At 39.1% G+C, this 22,685-nt stretch overlaps 2 protein-coding genes across 2 annotated transcripts; both read right to left on the bottom strand.

The window, feature by feature from the left end:
* Positions 1-5,046: 5,046 nt before the first annotated feature.
* LOC130861727 (olfactory receptor 56A1-like) lies at positions 5,047-5,991 on the bottom strand. The gene has a single exon (XM_057750871.1). It carries the CDS (start codon positions 5,989-5,991, stop codon positions 5,047-5,049), a length of 945 nt encoding a protein of 314 aa, XP_057606854.1.
* A 12,516-nt stretch (positions 5,992-18,507) lies between these two features.
* Positions 18,508-19,479, bottom strand: LOC130829370 (olfactory receptor 52L1-like). Its single transcript, XM_057695862.1, has one exon. The coding sequence runs from the start codon at positions 19,453-19,455 to the stop codon at positions 18,508-18,510; it is 948 nt and encodes a 315-aa protein (XP_057551845.1). The 5' UTR covers positions 19,456-19,479.
* Between the last annotated feature and the right edge of the window lie 3,206 nt (positions 19,480-22,685).

Genomic DNA, 22,685 nt, shown 5'->3' with positions numbered 1-22,685 from the left:
TTCAAATCTAAGTTTTAGATGTGAGTCAAGCACAAAAATAAGTCAAAAATTGGGAGTTTAAACAAGAAAGGTTAAGTTTTGAGTACATGCTGAACTAAGTATTCAAGCATTTCCAGTTTTCCCAGCCATGGGATGCCCACTGCATGCAAATGACATTCTGATGAAAAAATAAATGCATGTAAGTGAAGTAATTAATAATTATAGGAAGGATACATATAGTCTGATTTCTTAAATTAAGGATAAATCTGAGAAAAACTTGGGAGAAGTTTAGACTTCAGACAGAGAAGATGTTCAACAGACAATTTGAGATATGAATTTTTAGTCAGTAGCCTCCCACTGATTTTAGACAAATAATTTAATTAGGCAACAAGTAATTCATTTCATTCCCTTCTTGTCTGATCAGATGCACCTGTAGGTACAATTGCCTGGGGGCTACCTTGCATTAGAAAATGGGCAGAAACGTATTCTGGTGCCCTTTATAACTCTGTCTGGGATTGGTGTGATTGTAGCAGTCTGCTGCTTGTATCGTGCTTCCTGATGCTCTATATTGCACGGGAGAATTGAGTTCATCAGCAATAGATAACAGTGAGGAGAACTAAGAGATAACAACTTGGTGGGCAAGCAGCACAGGAGCTGTTCTGCTGGGAACTTAGCACAGCTCTGTTCACTTGTGCTGGGAGGTGCACACCTGGAACACAATAGAGCTGTGCAGAGATAGCACCGGAACAGACTGACGGCCAAAATAAAATTTCAAAAGAGATGCTATAATGAAGCCCATACAATGTGAAAAGGTTGCTTTGTAGTTCCTGCTCCTCCCATCCTTATTTTTACATTTCCCACGAGTTCCTAACAGATGACCTTTAAATGTGTCTCTGAATTCAATGGCTTCTTACATTTGTTTCCTACTTATAAACACTGATATGGTTTTCTCATCAATCCAACACACATCTTTTGAATTCTCACTCTGAACAATACAGCCCAATCAATAGTTTTTTTTATTTTTCCTCCCATTACAAAATAATATATGGACATTCTAGCATTCAAATTATATGATACTTTACGTAATTTAAAGTTCAACAAAATCTCACCCATTAAGAATAACTGGTATAGGACTTCCTAGGTGGTGCAGTGGTAAACAGTCCACCTGCCAATACAGGGGACATGGGTTCAAGCCCTGCCCTGGGAAGAATCCACATGCCACAGAGCAACTAAGCCCGTGAGCCACAACTACTGAGCCCATGTGCTGCACCTATTGAAGCTCATGTGCCTAGGGCCCGTGCTCCACAACAAGAGAAGCCCCTGCAGTGAGGAGCCTGTGCACCACAATGAAGAGTAGCCCTCACTCTCAGCAACTGGAGAAAGCCATTGTGCAGCAATGAAGACCCAATGCAGCCAATAAATAAATAAAATAAATAAATACATTTAAAAAAAGAATGGTATAAGCAATCTGTTGTGTGTTTTTCATCTGTTTTTATGTGTATATTAAGATTTTACAAATGTATGTATGTAAAAGATATTTTCCTATGTTAATTTAACTTATATGCATGGGTCTGTTACAGATTCTTTATTATATTCCATGCCTTAATACTAGGCAAAAACATTTTATATACCATGAGTTTGTAGTATGTTTTATTATCTAAGGTGTGGCTTGAATCTTTTTAAAATTCTCTTCCATTTAGTGAAAATTTCACCTTCTCTATATCAATACATTTTAGAAAAACTGTAACAAACATTCCTCTGAAAATCTGGCTGGAGTGTTTCTTGAAATTGCGTTGAATTTATAGATTAATATGGGGAGAACTGACATCTTTAAAGTGTTCGTGTGTCCTTTCCATGTACATTGTTTTTCCTCTACATTTAAGCAGATCTTCACTTACATACCTTAACATAATTTTTAAATTATGTCCCTAAAGGTCTTATGTATCTGTTATGATGCCAATTTCTACATATTAAGGTTTTTCCTACTGTAAGGGGTATGTTTATTCCTAATATTTTTAGATAATTTTTTGCTGGTATAAAGAAAACTATTGATTTTTTGAAGTTTATCTTGTATTTGAACATCTTACTGAGCATTTAAATTCTAAAATTTGTTTATTATTTTAAATGATTATATCATATAAAAATCATGTTAATTTAACCATTTTGATTCTGATCCCTAAAACTCCCCTTTCTTCCTTAACATATTGTGTGTGTCAGAACATCCTCTTTTACATTGAACAGTAACAATGATAAGGACAGAGAGGAACACAGTTGACGTGTCCTTATCATTGTTCCTGTTCAATGAAAAGAGGCTGTCTCTGCCAAGTTATCCCCCTGCAACCCCTTCCATGACTAGCTGATGAAAGGGGAAGAAAGGCCTTGCACACAAGCCTCAATTTAGAAAACTGAAAGGCCATCCCAAGCTCCCTTTGTGGTTATGTGAGTTCTTATTTTTGTTTTTGTTTTCTCAAATATTTTTGGATAATTTCCATGCATGCATGAACCAATGAGTACTCTGTTGAATATTTAAGGGGGCCCCTCTAATAGATTTTTGGAAATCTCTTTCGAGGCAGTCCTCTTTTCTCCAGTACTCTACCCTGGGAATTCTAACTTCCTTGGCCTCCCCTGACTCCCATGTCCTCAACACAGGAAGATTGTGCTTAAGTTCACCCTCCCTTTGACTTGGCCTGGAATCCTTCTCCAGAACCCTGCAACAGTCTTTCTCTAGTAAAAAGGACTCACCTTTTTGGTTTCCTATCCTCCATTGCCTCATGTTCAATGTCTTCACAACCATTCTTTCATGTGTTTTGTTCAGTTTTTGTTGTTGTTGTTTCAAATGAGAGGATAAATCTAGAACTTGTTGCTCTGTATTTACAAGCAAAAGTCCCTTTTGAGTGTATAAAATCATTCTGGACAAGAAGCAGATGAAAACACCATCCAACCTCTGACACCTCCCTGGGTTCAGGGTTGAACTTGTGACTACATAAGCTCTCTACCCTCCCCAAAGCCAGAGGAGACATGTTTTACATCTGAAGGCTTAGTAATTTAGGAGGACTATGCACCACAATAGAAGGGAACACACTGCTGGGGGAGCCTGAGGTTACAGCAATTTGGGGACTCTAAAATATATCCAAGAAATTTTAAGAAAATAGATTTTAGGACTGGAGGAAGGGTAGTAGTGTGTAGAAATGGGAAATCAAGTGAGATGTGACTAATTCAGGACCTTCAAGGTTAAGAAAGGCACTTAGATTTATTTTATGTAAAAAGTCTATCAAAATTTTCTTCCTTGTGTGCAGAGACAATAAGATGTGTACTCAGAGTTAATATGAGTGTCTCAGGGAAGAACATGTCACTGTGAATATTTTATTCACAGAGTTGGAGGACTAAACAAGGACAGCTTCATGACCAGGCCTCCAGGTTAATTATGTTGGGCTCTGGGGAACCCAATCTCTGTCTTCACTCATAAGGAGAGAACCTTATGCCAATATTCCTTGAATAACCAAAGATTGGAGATAATAAAACCCAAAGAAATGTCAGCATGAAAATATAGTCATCTTTCTCTCTCACATACCCAACTGATAATCAAGTTCTGCTCATTCTTTAAAGAAATTCCTTTAAAATACTTTCTAACCAATTTTTTGTGCCCTTGCAATTAAAGAAATCAAGCAGCTTTCCTGCTCTCACTTTTCACCAATTTTTTTTTTTAACTTTGCATTTTTTAAGCTCTTTATTGGAGTATAATTGCTTTACACTGTTGTGCCAGTTTCTGCTGTACAACAAAGTGAATTAGCTGTATATATACACATATCCCCATATCCCCTCCCTCCTGTGACTGCTTCCCCCCCCACCAAGTTTTTTAATACCCTAATGCCATATAATATATACCTTTCAAATCCAGTATTTGCAATTTACCAGTCAAGAGACATTTCAAAAACAAAGATTATATTTTTTGAAAACAATGGATTAGTACTCTCTACATTTCAAAGGCCTTCAAGAATTTTGGAATGTACTCACTGGAACCAGTGTTTAAGGACTTCTTAATACAGTAGTCCTTGCTTTCAGTCTACAGAATTTTGCAAGTAAGAATTATGCCTGACCTTTGGGTAAGTCTATCGGATGAGCCCCAAACCTTAAATTTCCTACTACCAATGTAAATAATGACATAACTGCCTACCAACTACAATTGTGTATTATGTTTCCTTACCCATTTTCACCAGATTGTGATATCCAGAAATTTAACCATATGCCATACTTATATTCTCCTCATTTGACACTCCTGAGTGATGCTCCAGACTGTATACATGATTTTGAGTAAAGAGAATGTCCCCTATACCACCACAATCAGTTATACCATTTCTCACATTACTGGTCTTCTCATTCCCACTTCTACCTCCACTTGGGCCTCAGTGTCCTGGTCTTTCCGTAAAGAGTTTGAAGATATGTGAGGATTCTGCTGGGCATAAGCAGTACCATTATGAATATTATCCTTTTGTAACAGAAGCTAGAACGTCATGATGAGTTAAAGATGGTGACCTATTTGAGTTCTGTGCCTCTGCTTAGTTCTTCCTGACTCTCAAGGGAGAGGATCTAGAGAGAAGATACCTATTGCTAGCAGCAAGTTCACAAAATGACCCAGAGACTGTGGCCTGGAGAGCAGAACTAGAGCTTCAATTGTATCTGAGGAAGGAGTGCTGTGTCAAGGAAGGCTTTGGAGTCACATAGACCTATCTTTGTATTGATGCTCCATCACTCACCAGATATAACCTTTGTCAATATTTTTCCATAAATTATTGTTTTCTAACATAAAGTAGAACAATAATCCCTGCCCTGCAATATTGTTATGAAGATGAGATGATTTAAATATGTAAATGTTTAGATACAAAGTTAGGTACCTAAGAATGTTAGTTACCTGCTCTAGGCAAATGAATTTTGATACTGAAATGACAGAAACTGGACAGGAAATGTTCACTATCCAAGCATTATTTTGCTTTCTGGGATCACAAATCCAGAAATAGAAACAGAGGAAATAGTAATAGATGTTTTTATAGAGAGTCTCCTTCTGTGTATTTAAAGTCCCCTCTGCAACAACTTCTGAAACCCCTGCTTTAACTCTTTGGTTTGAAACCCATATACAATAGGGTTCAAGGCAGGAGGTATGAGGTGATGAAGGACATTGAGCAGGATCAGGATGTCCATGGGGACCTTCTTTCTGGCCACGTTTGTCAGCACCACAACCAGCAGGATGGTGCTGAAGAAGAGGATGAGGATGAAGTGGGAGCCACATGTGCTCAGAGCCTTGACTGCAGCCCCCTCGGCCTTGAACTTGAGCACAGCTCTTAGGATGAAGATGTAGGAGATGAAGATGAGGACAAAATCTGAGCCTAGTAAGGTCCAACCAGCCACAAATTGGTAGATTCTGTTCAGGGTGAAGTTGTCACAGGAGAGCCTGGACACAGACAGGTTGGCACAGATGCAGTTCTCAATGACATTTCTCCCAAAATAGTGGAGCGAAGCAGAGAGGATAGGAACAGGTGAAAGCAGCAAAGCATTCCGAATTATGATGAAAGCACCAGCCTTGGCCACAAATTTGTCAGTGATGATGGGCGGGTATCTGAGTGGATGGCAGATGGCCACATAGCGGTCATAGGCCATGATCATGAATGTGCAGGACTCCATGGGGAGGAAGCAATTCATGATGTACATCTGGAGGAAACAGGCAAAGAAGCTGATGGACCTGAGGTCAAACCAGAAGATGGCCAGGACCTTGGGGATGACGGTGAGGCAGAGCACCATGTCCAGCAGGGAGAGGATGCTGAGCAGGTAGTACATGGGCTCATGCAGAGAGGCCTCCAGCCGGATGGTGATCAGGAGGGTGGCATTGGCCCCCATGGCCAGAAGGAAGAGGAGGCTGAGGGGCAGGGAGAGCCAGTGCTGCCAGCTCTGGTAGTTAGGGAAGCAGATGAGGAGGAATTCAGAGACTGGAGCAGTGGAGTAGTTGCTGGGCGATGTCATGAGATAAATCCTAAACTGAGGAGATTTTATCTGGGTTTATGTATGGTAAGACACAAGAATCAGGTCAAGGGAAAACAAATCTCTCAAAATACTCATGAGCACGCACTCATCCAGAAAAATGTTACCATATAGAGGAACAATCCCAAATGAAGTCATAGTTCAGTAAATATTAATGTGAGGAGAGCTTGACAAATTATTTCTAAAGTAAATTTGGAAAAACAAAGAAGACAAGCCACAAGGTTTAAAAGAAAAATAATGAGAAGAATTGCCACACTAAAACATACTGTAAAGCTACAAAATTTTTTCCAAATGATACTGACAAAAGCAAATTGGCTAATTATGGATCCCATAGGCCAGACATGCTCACTAATTTACAGATTAATCTAGAATTTGTAAAAATGTCATAAAATCACATTTGACTATAGGGCTTTTCAATGAGTACTGCTGACATAATTTGTTAGTGGTAAAAAATTAGTTTTTCCTCACTTTTTAATCACACACCAAAGTAAATTGGAGATGGAAAAGTTTATGGTATACTCTCAATTCTATGATAAAGTAGAAGAAAATAAAAGTAAACATTGATTAAATTTAAAAGGGATCTCCCAAACTCCCCTATGATATTCTGACTAATTGTTCCTCAAGCATAAGCCATCCTGGACATACTTAACTCAAGTCTGCACAAATGAAGTTCAGTGTTCCTAAAGAAAATTTTATGTTCAAAGGCAGGCTGTTTTCATTAACATTTATAACCACCAACCTCAAATGAGCACTTAATAGGTAAGTCCATTATAATAACCTCTGGTTAATTCACTCCTTCACCCACTGCAAGTAATTTTTCAAATTTTCTAAATTATGTTTAAATTTTAAGGATGACTTCTCCAACTGCTTCACAAAGACATCAGAGACTATCAGAAGCAATTTCCTCAATGTCCCAGGATAGACTCACAAAACTGTCAATGCCTATACCCTTGCTCACCTATTTGCATCTAGGACACATGAGGATCTATCCTTCCTCCTAATTTCAGTCCCTCCACCTCTGATGTGGAGTCTATCCACCCTGATCTTCATAGGAACTTTGACCTATTAGTTATTCACTCCATCTCCTATGTATTCAATCTCTCCCTCTGTAGATACTTCCTGTGGATACTCAAAATGCTCAAGTCTCTCATGTCTTAATAGACTTCTATATCTCTCCCACAGCTCCATTTGGTATAAAGGCCATAATTTCAGTTTTGGACGAAGATACCAAATATCTCTTTTCTTCTTCTTTCTTTCACACCCAAACTTAAAGAACCAAAAAAGGTAATGGATATATAAAAGGATACAAGCAACTGTTGGCTTCAATAGTTTTGAGAAATGATCAGTCTATAAATAATGGCTCTGGAATGGTTCTGAGGATGTAGAAAGGGGGCATCTTTTAGAGATATAAGTAAAATGGCATAAACAGAGATTAGACTGAGTAGTTCTGTAGAAGAAGAGAGGGTAGGATTCTAAATTTGTATTGTCTCTTCTGGATTAAATGACTGAATTTCACAAGACAAGCAAGAGTCTTTGGAAAGATTTTGTGTATGTTGCAGAGGCAGAGATGTTGGATCCAATTTTGATATGTTTATTTTATAGAGTCTATAAGCTATCAAAGTATATATGACTATTCACTTTGGAGAAAAGAGTTTGAATTCACTTAAAATATTGGAGTTAAAAGTAGAGAGTTAGAAATCATCAGCAGGGCTTCCCTGGTAGCACAGTGGTTAAGAATCTGCCAGCCAATGCAGGGGACATGGGTTCAATCCCCGGTCCGGGAAAATCCTACATGCCGAGGAGCAACTAAGCCCGTGCACCACAGCTACTGAGACTGCACGCTGGAGCCTGTGAATCACAATTACTGAGCCCACATGCCACAACTACTGAAGCCCATGCCCCTAAAGCCTGTGCTCCACAACAAGAGAAGCCACTTCAATGAGGAGCCCATGCACTGCAACGAAGAGTAACCCCCTCTCTCTGCAACTACAGAAAGCCCTCGTAAAGCAACAAAGACCCAATGCAGCCAGCAAATGACAATTAATTAATTAATTAATTTAAAAAAAAAGAAAAAGGAGTCTTCAGCAGATAAGACAGAGTTCAAACCATTATTATCTTTATTTCTCATCCTCCACTCATTCTCTTTCCCTGTCTTATTCTGCCATCTTTGAAAGATCCCTTCCTTGGCACTTTGTTCTCTTCATGCCTCTTACGTGTAGTCCCTACTCAGGATTGTGCTTTACAAATCCCAGTCTCTGTCCTCGTTCCTTCCTCACATAATAGAGAACTATTTTAATTAAGCTCATGCTTCTGCTACCTGAATTTCACTAAGAAGAATGTACTTAGTATAAAGGATAATAAAAGAGGGGATAAAAAGGAATAGGTGCAGAGAAAAGGGATCAGATGCCTGGATGTACTGTCAGGTAGAAGTATAGACATGAATGTAAGTTGAAATTTTGATATATTCAGGTGATAACGATTAAAAACTAACTCTCTACTCAAAGTACTGATCAGAGGGAAAGTGATAACTATCCTATTTTGCTTTGCCTCTGGTTCATCCATACTGAGAATACTATATCCAGGTCAGTGCACCTAGATTTAAGCGACACTTTTGAAACTTTACCACCTAGAAGAAGGTTTCCAGGATAAAAGGGCCTTAAGAATACATAATGAGGAACAATTTAGGAAAGTGAAGACATTTTACATGTGATGTAAACATACAACTGACTTTCAAGAGGGAGAGAACAACTAACACCACTAGGAGAAAATCGCAGAGAAATCTGTTTCTGTTGAATATGAATCCTGTGTAATAATCAGAGGAGGCTTTTTGTTAACACCACTCTGCTGGAACATGTTGAGGGGAGGCAATAATCAAATCTCCTCACCAGATTTCTCTCTGAATCCATGGGCTGGGTGCCCAGTGTCATATTAAATTCCAAACCATGCCCCTGTCCCAGAACCAGCCTATCTTTTTCCAAAGTCGCTAGACTGCTTTTCTGGGCAAGCCAAATGGATGTCAGTCACATACATGCATGAAATTCCCAGCAATGGGATCCCTTATATTTAATGATATGGGATCGCTGAGACTATAAAAGATCATTCTCTTCCAAGAGGAACCTAGAATTTCTGAATGTTCACCCATCCAGCACCACCCAGCCTTTTTCTTCTATTATTATGGAAGCCAATATAAGAGTGTGAAGGTCTCCTATTCGGAGTCTTTCGACGACCCAGCTGTTGCAGGTCCAGCACAGCCTTGCTTCCCTCCCTTAGCCCTGAAACTCACGGATGATGCAACAGATTGGGTCCCGATTAAGACGTCAACTGCCTGCGTCTTGTAACCAGACTGGAAATGCTTCCTTGGCTCTGCTGAAAAAATGTAGAGGGTTTTATGATCTGCAGTCAGTTTCTCATACTGTTCCACCCCATCTTCCAAACCAGCTGGGAACAGTAGTAGTTTGGGATACTGGGGCCCTGTGGCTAATGAGCTGGATCTCCTGGGAACCTTCATCTTACCTTATGTTAAGGTGCTACTAGGTGGTAGTTACAAGGTGGGAAACAGGATTTGAAACTGCCTTGCAGTTCAAATCTCTATCTATCTGCTTGACCCCACAGACCATCCTCTTAAACATTACCTTATGCCACTTTGAAAGGTTGAAATGTTACATTGAAACTTTCCAGAATTTCTTAATAAAACTATACTATTTCCTGCTTCTTATATTATCCTGATTTCAACTCTGCTGTTTATCTGCATGAATTTGAGCAGCTGACTTATCCTATGTAAACCTCAGTCATTCAATAAGCATTTATTTATTATTATCAACCATGCGTCCAACACTAGAATAGTCACAGGGATAGAAAGGTAAATTAAGTAATTAAGGTCTCTGCCTTCATCAAGATTCCATTATAGTATTTACATTACATTATAGTATCAGAAGACTCCCATTGTTCATAAAATAAAACCAGTTTTCGTAATATATACTACTCAAGACTACACGTGAACTGGACTGTTAGCTTCAATGAGCATTAGATCCACGTTAATTTGGTTCCTCATTAATGTGTTTCATGCTGTATTTGGAATGTAGTAGAATCAACACATTTTTACTTAATTAATTAATTCAAGGTCATGTATAATCTGCCTCCTTACTACCTCTTCAGTGTATTTAGAACCACTTCCCTGACTGGGTGATTATTTCATTGACAGACATGAGTGAATCTCTCTTGGGGGTTTGTGATGATGACGTTAAAGAAAAGCCAGTCAGATTCATTGTGCGATTTGTTTTTTTTCTCCTCCTTTACCAAACAGAAGAAGAAAGAGGGAAAGGAAAGGTAGATTTTCTTTGAGAAAGGAAAGGCTATCCTTTGAGAATTCCTGATCACAAGTCTCCACTTAGGTGCTCGGGGACTGGAATTCACATAACTCATGTGTCCTAAAATCTCATAGGTAAATTGTTGGTTTTATCAGCTTAAAATTGATTGTATTGTTCCTTTATTTTCCTTCTATTCTATAGCATGGTCTGTGTAATAACTTCTTCAATCATCATATTGATCCTTTGTGCTTCTCTTTTTCTTTGATAAATCTTACCAGGGCTTTATTAATGTTATTAATCTTTACAAAGAATTAACTTTGCTCTTCTGTTAATTTTTTCCATTGTTTCTGCTTTTCATTTTCTTGATTCAGCTCTTATCTTAATTAGTTTCTTACTCCAGTTTAGCTTGGGTTTAATCTATTCTTTTTTTTCTAAATTCTTAAGTTGTCAGCTTAGATAATTGATATTAAATCTTCATTCTTTCCTGATATAAGCATTAAAAAATATAATTTTCCCTCTAGTTTCTCTTTAACTGCATTCCATGGCTCTCACTATGTGTCATTATCAATTAGTTTGAAGTAATTTCTAACATTCTCTGTGATTTCTTATTTGAGCCATGGATTATTTAGATGTGTTTTGTTTAATTTCCAAGTTTTGGGGACATCTTGTTATTGTTTTCCAATTTAATTATGTGTTAGGTTTTTTTTTTCTTTTGAAATTTATTGAGACATAACTTATGACCCAGCACAAAAATGTACCCTGGCCTTCCCCACATTTTCTAACCTTCCTGTTACATTATCAACCTCACCCGAAGAAAGTGAAAGGCACCCTCTGCTGCCTATTAAGAAAGAACCTTATTTCCTCCACTTCCACTTCCACAGAGGAAGGCTTTTCTTCCTCTCACCACAAGGCGGAAGAAGTAGAAGTGAATACTTCTACTCTGTCTTCCCTCTCTCCTCTCCCTTTCTTGTTTTTCCTTATGGGATGTAAGATCACTAATACAATTGGACAGACATTGTTGGCAGCAATGGGTGGAGTTATTGTATCTCAAGAGTAGGAAATACTGTCCAAGCTGTCTGTTTTACCACCTGCCAGGAAGATCTATAAGGACAGCAGTGGACTCTCTTTGGTTGTATTAGAATATCATAACCTCATCTGCAGAAGAGCCTGGATCTGCTTCGCAGAGAGAAAGCTGGGAGCCAGTCATTTTTTTCTTTTGCATTTTACATTCTTCTAGGACTCCATCCATTTTTGCAGATCCTGCAAATCCCTTTGCAGATAACGAGGTATTTTTATTTGAAGCTGTATTTCACATCAAATGCCCCCATGTCTAGGAGGGGGCAGGGAGTAAGAAGAGATTCTAAGATTGAGAATTAAGGGAATGAGATTGATGGCCCCCTCTTTGTCTTCTGGTCCCACATATATCTTCCACTCATGACTTACCAGAGAGCTGTACATATGAAATGTATTAGGTTCTAATTATTATTACTTCAATCCCTCTTTTATTCCTGGGGGCCTTCTCTACTGCTAGAAAGGCATAGGGGTTAAGGAGTGAGAAGTCTGTACATTTAACCTCCAATAGCACTCCTGAGCTTCTTTCTCTCAAGAGGCACCCTGTCTCTGTCAGATGAGAGCATCTAATTCTAGGATGGGAGATCTGTCCTCCCAGTCCTAAACATAAAATCACAGTAAAAATTAGTAAAAGGAAAAAGGAAGTACTCACTGCAAAGGTATCAAGTTTGTGCATTAATTGAATCTAATATTACAAATAATTATTGAGGATATGTGTTGAGAAGTAAGTCAGACACTTAGTATCGAGAAGTAAATAAAACATATAAGACTCCTGTCTTCCTGGAGTCAAGTATAGCATGGAAGATGTATGCAATATGAGTAATATCACAAACTTTAACTAAAATTATGATAATTCTGATTCAAGATGTTGGACTGACAACATTATTCACTTCCTCTCTCACTCACTCTCTCTCTCAAAATTACCTTTTCTTTTTTACATCTCCAGACTTACTTGTCATATAACTGGAATTTTGTACCTTTTGATCACAGTTGACCATTTCTCCCACCCCTACACTCCATCTCTGTCAACCACCAATTTGTTCTCTGTGTCTAAGAGTTCAGGATTTTTTTAGGATTCCACATATAAGTGAGAATATACAGTATTTGCCTTTCTCTGTCTGACTTACTTTACTCAGCATAATGCTCTCAAGGTCCATTCATGTTGTTACAAAAAGCTGGATTTCCTTCTTTTTATAGCTGAATAGTAGCTATATATAGTATATATACCACATTTTCATTATCTATTCATCTGTCAATGAACACTTAGGTTGCTTCTTAACTATTGTAAACCATGCTACAATGAACATGGGGGGTGTAGATATCTATTTGAGATAGAGATTTCATTTCCTTTGGTTATACACCTAGAAGTGGGATTGCTGGATTATATGTAGTTCTATTTTTAACATTTTGAGGAACCTCCATACTGTTTTCCATAGCGGCTGCATCAATTTACATTACAAACAATGCATAGGGTTTCCTCTTCTCCACATCCTCCCTAACACTTGCTAGCTCTTGTCTTCCTGATGATAGATATCAACAGGTATGAAGTGATACCTCATTGTGGTTTTAATTTGCATTTCCCTGATGATCAGTGATGTTGAGCACCTTTTCATGTAACTGTTAGCCATTTAGATGTCTTCTTCAGAAAAATATCTATACTTCCTCTGCCCGTTTTTTAATCAGATTCTTTTTTGTTTTGGTTTTGTTTTGCTTTGCTATTGAGTTGTACGAGGTCTTTATGCAATTGAAATCATATATCTTATCAGATATATGATTTGCAAATATTTTCTCTAATTCCATAGGTTGCCTTTTCATTTTGTTGATGGTTTCATTTGCTGTGCAGAAGCTTTTTAGTTTGATGTGCACCTTATTTATTTTGGCCTTTGGTGCCTTTGCTTTTTATGTCAAATCTAAAAATCATTGCCAATACTGATGCCAAGGAGTTTACCCCCTATGTTTTCTTCTAGGAGTTTTATGTTTTCAGGTCTGTAGACCATTTTGAGTTGATTTTTGTGTATAGTGTAAGATAGGGATCCAATTACATTCTTCTGCATGTGGATATCCAGTTTTTCCAACACTATATATTGAAAAGACTATTCTTTTCCAATGTTTATTCTTGGCTCCTTAGTAATAAATTAATTGACCATTATGCTTGAGTTTATTTCTGTGGTCTCTGTTTTGTTCCATTGATTTATGTGTTTCTATGTGTCTGTTTTTATGTAGTTATCAATACAAAGCTGTTTTGATAACTACAGCTTTGTAATACAATTTTAAATCTAATTAATAAAGAAATATAAAAATAACTCAATAACCATACTAGGATGTGGGGAGGTGTGAAAGAATTGGTTCAAACACTTTCAAATATTTCTGGAATTCGTAAGTCAGATTGGATTGAATTTAAAAACCTGCAAACCAATGTAGATATATATGTGTGTGGAGGGTAGAATTATGAGTCAGGGAAAGAGGAAATGGAGAAGCTAAAGCTTGGTGTGGAAATGGGAAATGTTCTTATTAAGAGATCCAGTGACTACTCCAAACTTAGAATCCATGGAAATGATGGCAGAATTGGAAAACAATCCTTCAGTGAATTGATATGGTAATTATTCTTGTATTGCCAGAGCAGATGGTTCAGTCTAGTATCCTGTGCACACAAAGTGACAAGGAAATCAGCTCCCTCTGTAAATGAAGGAGATGCTGCTATATATCCAAACCCTGTCATTGCTGTGGGACCACATAGAGAGAATGAGTCAATTCCAAGGAGGGTCAGTTCTCAAGGTTAGAGATAGTGAAAAAGTATGGAAAAACCGCTCCACAGATCAGTAAAATATACTGTGGCATCTCTGTTTCCAGGCATAAAAGCTTCTCTATTTCAGTAAAAGAAGAAGAAACTCAGTATACCTTTTTGTTTTCCTCTTGACAGCCTAAAGGGAATTCTGCCTGTTAGCAAATCCCTGCTCAATGACCTATAGAGTCCCACCAACATATAAGATTCTCAGCCTCTGAGGAAACTCACAGCACCTATCCAAACCAGTGATTTCTCAGCTATTAAAAAATAGATAAGGGTAAGAATCTATAGATTTTTGAGGAAAACTAGCAAGAAAGAAAAGGACCACATTAAACAAGCAGAAAAAACTAATCCATTAGAGCAAAAAAAAAAATGAATATAGGGGAAAATGACATTTATAAAATTGTAATAATACTTTTTGCATCCTTTTTAATGCATTTTGAAATGGTGGAAAAGTAAAGGAATCTAAATCAGCAGCAAAGACAAGAAAAGTTAAATACAAAAAGCCAATGCTACCATTTAGCTAAATAGTTATACAATTCAAAAATTTTAATAGTTTAATAATATTGATAAATGTTTAATATGGGTGATCAGAGAAAACAGAAAAGGCACAAATGAACACTGCTAAGAATGAAATAAGGGGTATAATGCAGGCATAGTGTAAAATAAATTATAAGAAAATGATATAAACAATTTTCTGATAGTAAATTGGAATGCAGTAAGATAAATACATTTTATTTTTTATTTATTTATTTTTTTTTAAAAAGAGTCAATTTAATGACAATTAACAGTACAGGTGGTACAGGTATGTAAAAATCTTAAAAGATGCTACATGAAACACAGCAAAACAGGCTTCAAAATCAGCCTCAGTGCAAATTTTGACTGATAATTTCTAGCTCTATAATCTTGTCCAACTTTATTCAATCTGTTTAAACTTGGTTTTCTCATCTGTTATGCGAAAATAATAATGGTACCTCCCCTATGGAGTTGTATAAGAATTAGATCATATATATTAATTTATCATCAATAAACAAACTATAAAGTATCAAATCTAATGTACATTAATTTACCAAAAACTATTGGCTTCTTTTGTTGAATTATAAAATGTACCACTAGCTGCAGGGAAGGTTAGGGAACGAGTCTTTCTGAAAAGGGACTGGCATACTAAGCACCCTAAGCAAGGTGGTTACGCTGCTCACTGAACTACAACTCCCCACCAAATGCTCAGTCACTAAAATTAAATAATTCTATTTAATTAATAGAATGCTATTTAAACAAGTCTCCTAGGTAAACTATTGTTTCTCACTCCTAACATTAAGATGATGGAGCCCTTAATCTCAGCTATTTTGCATAGATGGTACTAAGAAAATCTTCCATCACCTAAAGTTTACAAATGGTTGCATAAGCATGAAATATTTTTGTTCTAAAATACATAGATATCCAAACCTTATTTTTTAGTTCATTCACTTCCTGCCCATGACTTCTGCTCAGTTGTTCTTCTAATTTCTCCAGGTGCATTTTCTGTTGTTGTTTAATAGCTTCACATTCAGAGCTCAAACTTTCTAACATTCGACTCTTGAGTTCAACTTCTCTCTGAAGAGTATATTTTTCTTGTTCATAATTCTCAGTCATGGTCATCATTTCATTACGACATTTATCTAATTGATTCTGCAATTCATTCTGGCTCTCCACTAGTTGTAAACCATACTGCGCAGCTTTTAGTCGCTCTTCTTCAACCTCTTTGAGCTTGCATCGAAGATCTGCTATTATATCTGCCTCCATGACTTTTTTCCTGTCTACGGTAAGCGCCAGGGCTTTTTTTGATAAATACATTTTAAACAAACAAAAAATGCAAACATTTTCAAAGGAAATTCTGAAAGATGTACATATCCTACTTGGAAGATCCGAAATAAAAACATATACTACTTAGGCTATACGTTAGTCTGATGCAATAAATATTTCCCAAAACACAGTGGCTTAAACCAGATACAAGTTTATTTCTCTTGCAGGTTTAAGTCAGGGTTGATGGCTCAGACATCAAGATACAGGTTCTTCCATAATGTTGCTCTGCCGTCTTCCACACACATTTCCATCTTTTGATGCAAAGAAGCAGCTTCACATCTACACTCCAAGCATTAGCAAGTGTTATAAATTGCAAGGAGATAGCAAACTATTCCTTTTATGAAGTACTCAAAATAAATACCTCTAGGGTCAAGATAGTTGTTTTCCAATGGTTTCCCCAGGATAACTTACCAGAGTTTAAGTCCCAGACCTAGAACCAAGGTGATGAAAACGTGTAATTCCTCCCGCAACAAGAACCCATGCCAGCTCCTCCCCCAATTAACCCACATGTGTTAACCAAATTGAAGTCTTAATATTCAGTCTCTATAACAAAAAACTATTTATTAGGAGCGAGGTTTACCAAAAAAAAGGAAAAACTGGAAACACTAATCATCTATTCCACCCCTTCTACCCCAGTGGTATCCCAAGATAAGATCCTTTCATCACTTGAGTATCTTACCTCTAGGTAGTAATGACCTGATTTCTTCCAGGACTGAACACAATTGGTTACTTTTTAGGAACACAAACTAATTAAGTTCAATTTGAAGGCAACATCCAACAAATGGGGGGCGGGGGGAGGTCTCACTGACATCACTCCATAGCCACGTTTCAGAAAGACAAACTTTTCTTTAAGTGGCATAACTATTTACACACATATTAATAAATCTATGTTTACCAACAGCAGACGCCACATTTTATGTTTACAGATACTGATAATTACGTCGTTATTTTGCTTTGTTAAATTAAGACATAAAATATATAAATATATATTCAGTGCTTGGTCTTATGGCCTCTTCACCATAACCAAAAATATGAGTAAGTTAAAATACAAACACATCTTTTTAAAAATGAATCCACTATCACATATATATACTTCTTCCTTGGAAACAGAGATCATGTCTTATGACTCTATGAATCTATTACAGAGCCTTCCCCTCTTCAGTTTATTTTAAACAAATGAGTAACCCTCATATTGCAACAAAACCTGTCTTTTCACATTATGGCTGTCTCCACTACTTTGAGAGAGAGCCTGTTGTTACACAGGAGCACAGGGACCTAGAGCTCACACCACTAATGTAGAAGACTTGAAGGCACCCAGCAAAAGTCAGGACTTTCCACCCCTATTCCACATGATGTTGAATGGTCAGTTATTGGGTGAAGCTGGAAAAGATGACATATCCTAAGCTATCATCTTTTCTCCAATACTCAAGGTAGCAGTGACTTGATTTCTTCCAGGACTGAAAAATATTGTAACTTTTTAGAGACTCAAAATAGTTGAGTGCAATATTAGGGCAACCTCTGACAAATAGACAATAAACCAATTGTGACAATCCTCTTGTAAGTTTTTATCCAGTTCCTGTTAGGAGACGTGGGGACATCACTGGATATCCACATTTCAGAAAGAGAAACTCAGTTTAAGGGTCATAAATGCTTCTGCATTTACTAAATAAAATATGTTTGCTAACACCAGACTCTAGCACATGTTGTGGTTCTGAGATACTAATAACTACGTAGTTACTTTTGCTTTGTTAAATTAATACTTATAAAACACACATAATATTCAACTCTTCATCTTATTCCCTCTGTATCCTAAGCAAAACTATAGGTAAGTTAAAATACAATAAAGTGTAAACAGACCATTTAAAAAAGAAAACAATTATACACATGTGTTCCTTCCTTGAAAGTAGGGATCATACTACATTATTCCCAGAACTTAATACAGTACCTGCCCCACTTAAGCCTGTTTTAAAGAAATACACGCATATTGCAGTGAAAGGTATTTTCTCACAGTGTGCTTGTCTCAAGTGCTTTGAAAAAGACTCTTACTACACAGGAGCCCAGTGACTGGGGCTCACAGCACTTAGAGGGCCTGATGACACTCAGGACTAAAACCAGGCAAACGCTGCAACTATCTGTTCTCACTCTAGATGTTGTCGCACAGTCAGTCATCAGAAAGAAAGAGAAAAGTGGCATATCCAGAGCTATCATCTGTTTCTCCTCTCTCCAAATCCCTCCATCACAAGGAGTAGAGAAATGTTGGGATCAGGAGCAAAAGAAAGGATGGGGGAAATAGCCACAAGTCAGGCTCTCCAGGCACATCCCAATCAGCTGTGAAGCCAAGAGCTCATGATGCTCTTTGCCATGAGACTACTAGGACCAGAAGCACTCCTCACTCTGCAATGGCCTCTATCCATGTGGCCAAGACCAGTCATGGGCTTCCGGCAGTGTCTCTGGCAGGAGCCTCTGAAAAAAACGATTGGGATGTGTTCAGATCTATCCTTTTACGTAGAACACACTGAGTACTCGCTGGCGGATCTGCTGAGTCTTCACCCCATAGACAAGAGGGTTGAGTGCAGGTGGCACAAGGAGATAGAGAGTGGCCAGAAGAACATGGACGTGATGGGGCACCTGGTGGCCAAAGCGGTGAGTGAGGAAGGAGAATATTCCAGGAACATAGAAGACCAGGATGACACAAATATGAGACCCACATGTGCTGAAGGCCTTAAGTCGGGCCTCACCCCCTGGTACCTTCAGCACTGCCTGCAGGATGAGGGCATAGGAAACACCAATGGCCAGGACGTCTAGACCAACCACAAGCAGTGCCACCGCCAACCCATAAGCTTGGTTCACTGTGCTTTCTGAGCAGGCAAGTTTCACCACAGCCATGTGTTCACAATAGGCATGGCCTATGACGGTGGCCTGGCAGAAGACAAGTCTCTGCAACAGGATGGGGAAGGGGAGGAGGAGGAGTAAGCCCCGCACCAGCACTGCCATTCCAATGCGCCCTATGACCCCGGGATGCAGGATGGAGGAATGGTGCAGAGGGAGACAAATGGCTACATAACGATCCAGAGCCATGGCCACAAGTACACCTGACTCCATGGAAGAGAACGCATGGATGAAGAACATCTGGGTCAGGCAGACAGTGTACCCAATCTCACGGGCACGAGCCAGGAGCACGGCAAGGGCTTTGGGTGCCGTGGAGGAGGCCAGGACCAGGTCAATGCCAGAGAGCATGGCCAGGAAGAGGTACATAGGCTGGTGCAAGGATGGGTCAGTCCAGACGGTGAAGACGATGGTGACATTGCCCACTAGGGCAAGGAGGTAAAGGACACACAGTGGCAACGCTATCCAGTGCTGGCTTTCCTCTAAACCTGGGATGCCAATCAGGAGAAAGGACGGCTGGATCAGCCTCCAGCTGGAATTACTCAGGGTCATCATCAATGGCTTGGAAAGGGAAGAGCAAAAAGAAAATCATGATTTTTTCCATTACTGATGCATTTATTTTGTCCCCATGCCTCTCTGCTTCAAATGTTTGGTATGTCTGTATCTTATCATGATGATTCAGTGTTTGTGAAACCCCCACTTAATACCAAGACAACCCCCACAAGAAATACCAGTTAAATAGGCGCTGTGTTTAACCTCTGTAGCATTAAAACAGAAAACTTGAAACTGTATATGTTTGTGTATGTATGTTTGTCTTAAAAGACAGACACAGTATGAAATAATTGTCTTTTCTATGTAAGAGAGGAATGCACATGTGTATTTACATATTAAAAGAGGAATTACTGAGGAATTACTCAGTTCTTGTGGATTATAAATCTCTAGATCCCTCCAGTTGTCTTTTATGTATAGCAAATCACCGATGACAAAAATATTGCCCCAAAACTCTTACCATGAGAGCTACAAAATATGAAATGCCTGGTTGGCAAATATCTCCCAGGCTTTGTTTTCCTTCCAGATTCAAATCCACTGATAACTTCAAGTGACATTTTTCATTGTGACCTCCAGGAGAACCTCATAATCTTACGAAAATTCACATTTCAGTGCTTAACATTCTACACAGTGAGAAAGTTAATTCTCTTCCTTAACTACTCCCCTTCTGCTGCAAGTTTCAACCCCTTTCTCACCTATCCACTGAGGAGTCAGAGAACAGCTGAGTATTTGTGGAAGGCCACCCACAGAAGCAGTATGAGTAGAGCAATGGAGGATGAAGCCAGCCTTCAGTGGGCGGAGGAGAGGAACAGAGATGCGCGTGCCTGACTACAGCCTGTCTCTTCCCCTAGTGTGTGAGTCTAGGGGGAAAGCTTAGAGGTATTTATTAAGCATTAATTACTAAAGTAAACAAGAGGTCCCTTAGTGATTTGTAGAGGCAAAGCAGAAGGGACTTTACTCCCAGGAACCTAAAAAGGAAAATATAGTTAGCTCTCTGACCAGGAAGCAGAGGACAATTAGCAAAAAATTGAAGTTGTCCATTCCTGATTATTCACGTAAATTTGGCCCAAATGACCTCTCTTCTGTGAGCTTCTATGAAGCTGTCCCCAAATTCTATAAGGCACCCTGGCATGTCTCCTACAAAATCACTTTACTGGCTGTGTCATTGTACCAATTACCTTGCACCTTAAAACTTGTTAGTGTGTCAGGCCTTAAAAGGTAGGGACTATGCCTTGCTTATGCAGCAGTCCCAGGGCAAGTTCTAGAAGGGCCAGAATTTAATTGGTACCTGGTAATGTTTGGTGAATCAATAAAATCTGTATGATTACATTTAAAATAAATGAATGAGTGTGTAAAACAACCAGGAATCATGGGAACTTGATAAGACAGACACTGAACTTAAGGGATATGAATGATGCTGCAGACAGTGGGGTATCCATGAGAGATGGACTGATTGAGCCTCAACACTCCTCACCTAAAGTGATATTCTGGGTGCCTCATGGCAGAGGAACCACTGAATTTCTCTGTCATAAGAGGCTATGACAGAATCCCAGGTGTGTGTCAGAAATGAGGACCTCCTCTGGTCACCACTGGTCACTTCTGCCACTGCCTCTGTCACTGCAAGTAGGGAGGCTCTTCTGCAGGCTGTGGCTTGTCCCTGCCTCCCTAACCTCCCCTTAACAGTGGCATGAACTTTACGATAGTGGGAAAAGGGAGATGCAAAGACACAGACAGAGATTAGGCGAGGACACAGAAATAGTGGATTCACAGTGATGACATACTAGGAGAGGGAGAAACAGAAATCACACCCTCAGAGGCAGAGATCAGATGTCAAATTTGAGACACATAAACAATCAATAATATATGCCTGGTACAAGGGCACCGTTCTCCTGATCTCTGGGCTATCTTTTGAGGATGTGTGCTTTACAGTCTTGACAGAGGGTTGAGGGAGACTTAGCAACATGGAGGAAACTTAGAAAAAGGAGAAAACTCCCAGACTCAAGAAGGTTTCACTATGGCTCTCTCTGCTCAGCTGGAGAAACACACTGAGTCCCAGTTCTTGTCTCCATGATGATCTTCTGCTCAGCTTGGAAGTAATGGTGTTGATGAGAATTTTATATCCTGAAGGGCTGCACAGCAATCTCTGAATCCCAAAGAGGAAATCAAATGCATCACTCAGGTCCGTGCAGCTGAAGTTTTCTAAAGATATGAAGCATGAGCAGCAGCTCTCGCAAGACTTGGGTAACTTAGATAAATCAGCTATGCCTACCCGCACTCTATGTGATGATGAGCATGCCAGCCTAGGAGAATGCTAAAGGCCCTTGTGAATGCCTCAGGTGACCATGAACATTTAATGGCATTGGTAAGTATCTACAAGCTCACAGGTTAGCTTGCAGCATGTGTGATCTGAAGGGCAGAAGCTAAGGGACTGAGGGACTTCCTAGGTGGTGCTGTGGTTAAGAATCCACCTGCCAATGCAGGGGACAGGGGTTCAATCCCTATTTCAGGAAGATCTCACATACCGTGGAGCAAATAAGCCCATGGGCCACAACTATTGAGCCTGTGTACTGCAACTACTGAAGCCCATGCACCTAGAGCCTGTGCTCTGCAACAAGAGAAGCCACGGCAAAGAGGAGATGGCATACCACAACGAAGAGTAGCCCCTGCTCGCCACAACTAGAGAAAGCCTGTGTGCGGCAAGGAAGACCCAACACAGCCGATAAATAAATAAATAAACACAAAAACAAAAAAAAGAAGCTAAGGGGATTGAAACAGAGAGGGTTAGTTTTGAGGAGTCAGTTAGTTGAGGGGACAACAGCTCCTCTGAGACAAAGGGGAATAAACTTATAACTACTAAGCAGTGTCATAGGTATTAGAAGACTCGGAACCTTAGTAGCCAACCAAGAAATAACTCCTACTGCAAGGATTATGGGAAAGGCAGAAGTCAGCTGTCAATAGTCCTGCCCAAAACCATAAGCCCCAAACCTGACCTCTTTTTCCACAGCTGAAATAAAAGGCAAGAAATTCCAGCTGATTCTGTCATCTTCACTCTGAAAGGCAAGTCCACCCCAAGGTAGGGCTGGTGACTGCAAACAAGGCACTGGGCAGGGAAGATGCTATTACCATTTGGCAGGTCTCAGAGGACACACAGACATACTTGGACAGCCCCAGAGTTAGCCTCCAGAATGACTAGAGGCACACAGAGCTGTCTTCTGCCCCAGGGAGAGCTGGTTGGG

Source organism: Hippopotamus amphibius, chromosome 9 (assembly GCF_030028045.1).
Source record: "Hippopotamus amphibius kiboko isolate mHipAmp2 chromosome 9, mHipAmp2.hap2, whole genome shotgun sequence".
NCBI classification, from domain to species: Eukaryota; Metazoa; Chordata; class Mammalia; order Artiodactyla; family Hippopotamidae; genus Hippopotamus; species Hippopotamus amphibius.
Note: the sequence above shows the minus strand (reverse complement) of the source record. Positions and strands in the feature narration are given on the sequence as shown.

What these genes read in the sequence shown, in the direction of transcription:
- LOC130861727 (XM_057750871.1), bottom strand. Translation starts at nt 5,991, where the DNA reads ATGACATCGCCCAGCAACTACTCCACTGCTCCAGTCTCTGAATTCCTC.
- LOC130829370 (XM_057695862.1), bottom strand. Translation starts at nt 19,455, where the DNA reads ATGATGACCCTGAGTAATTCCAGCTGGAGGCTGATCCAGCCGTCCTTT.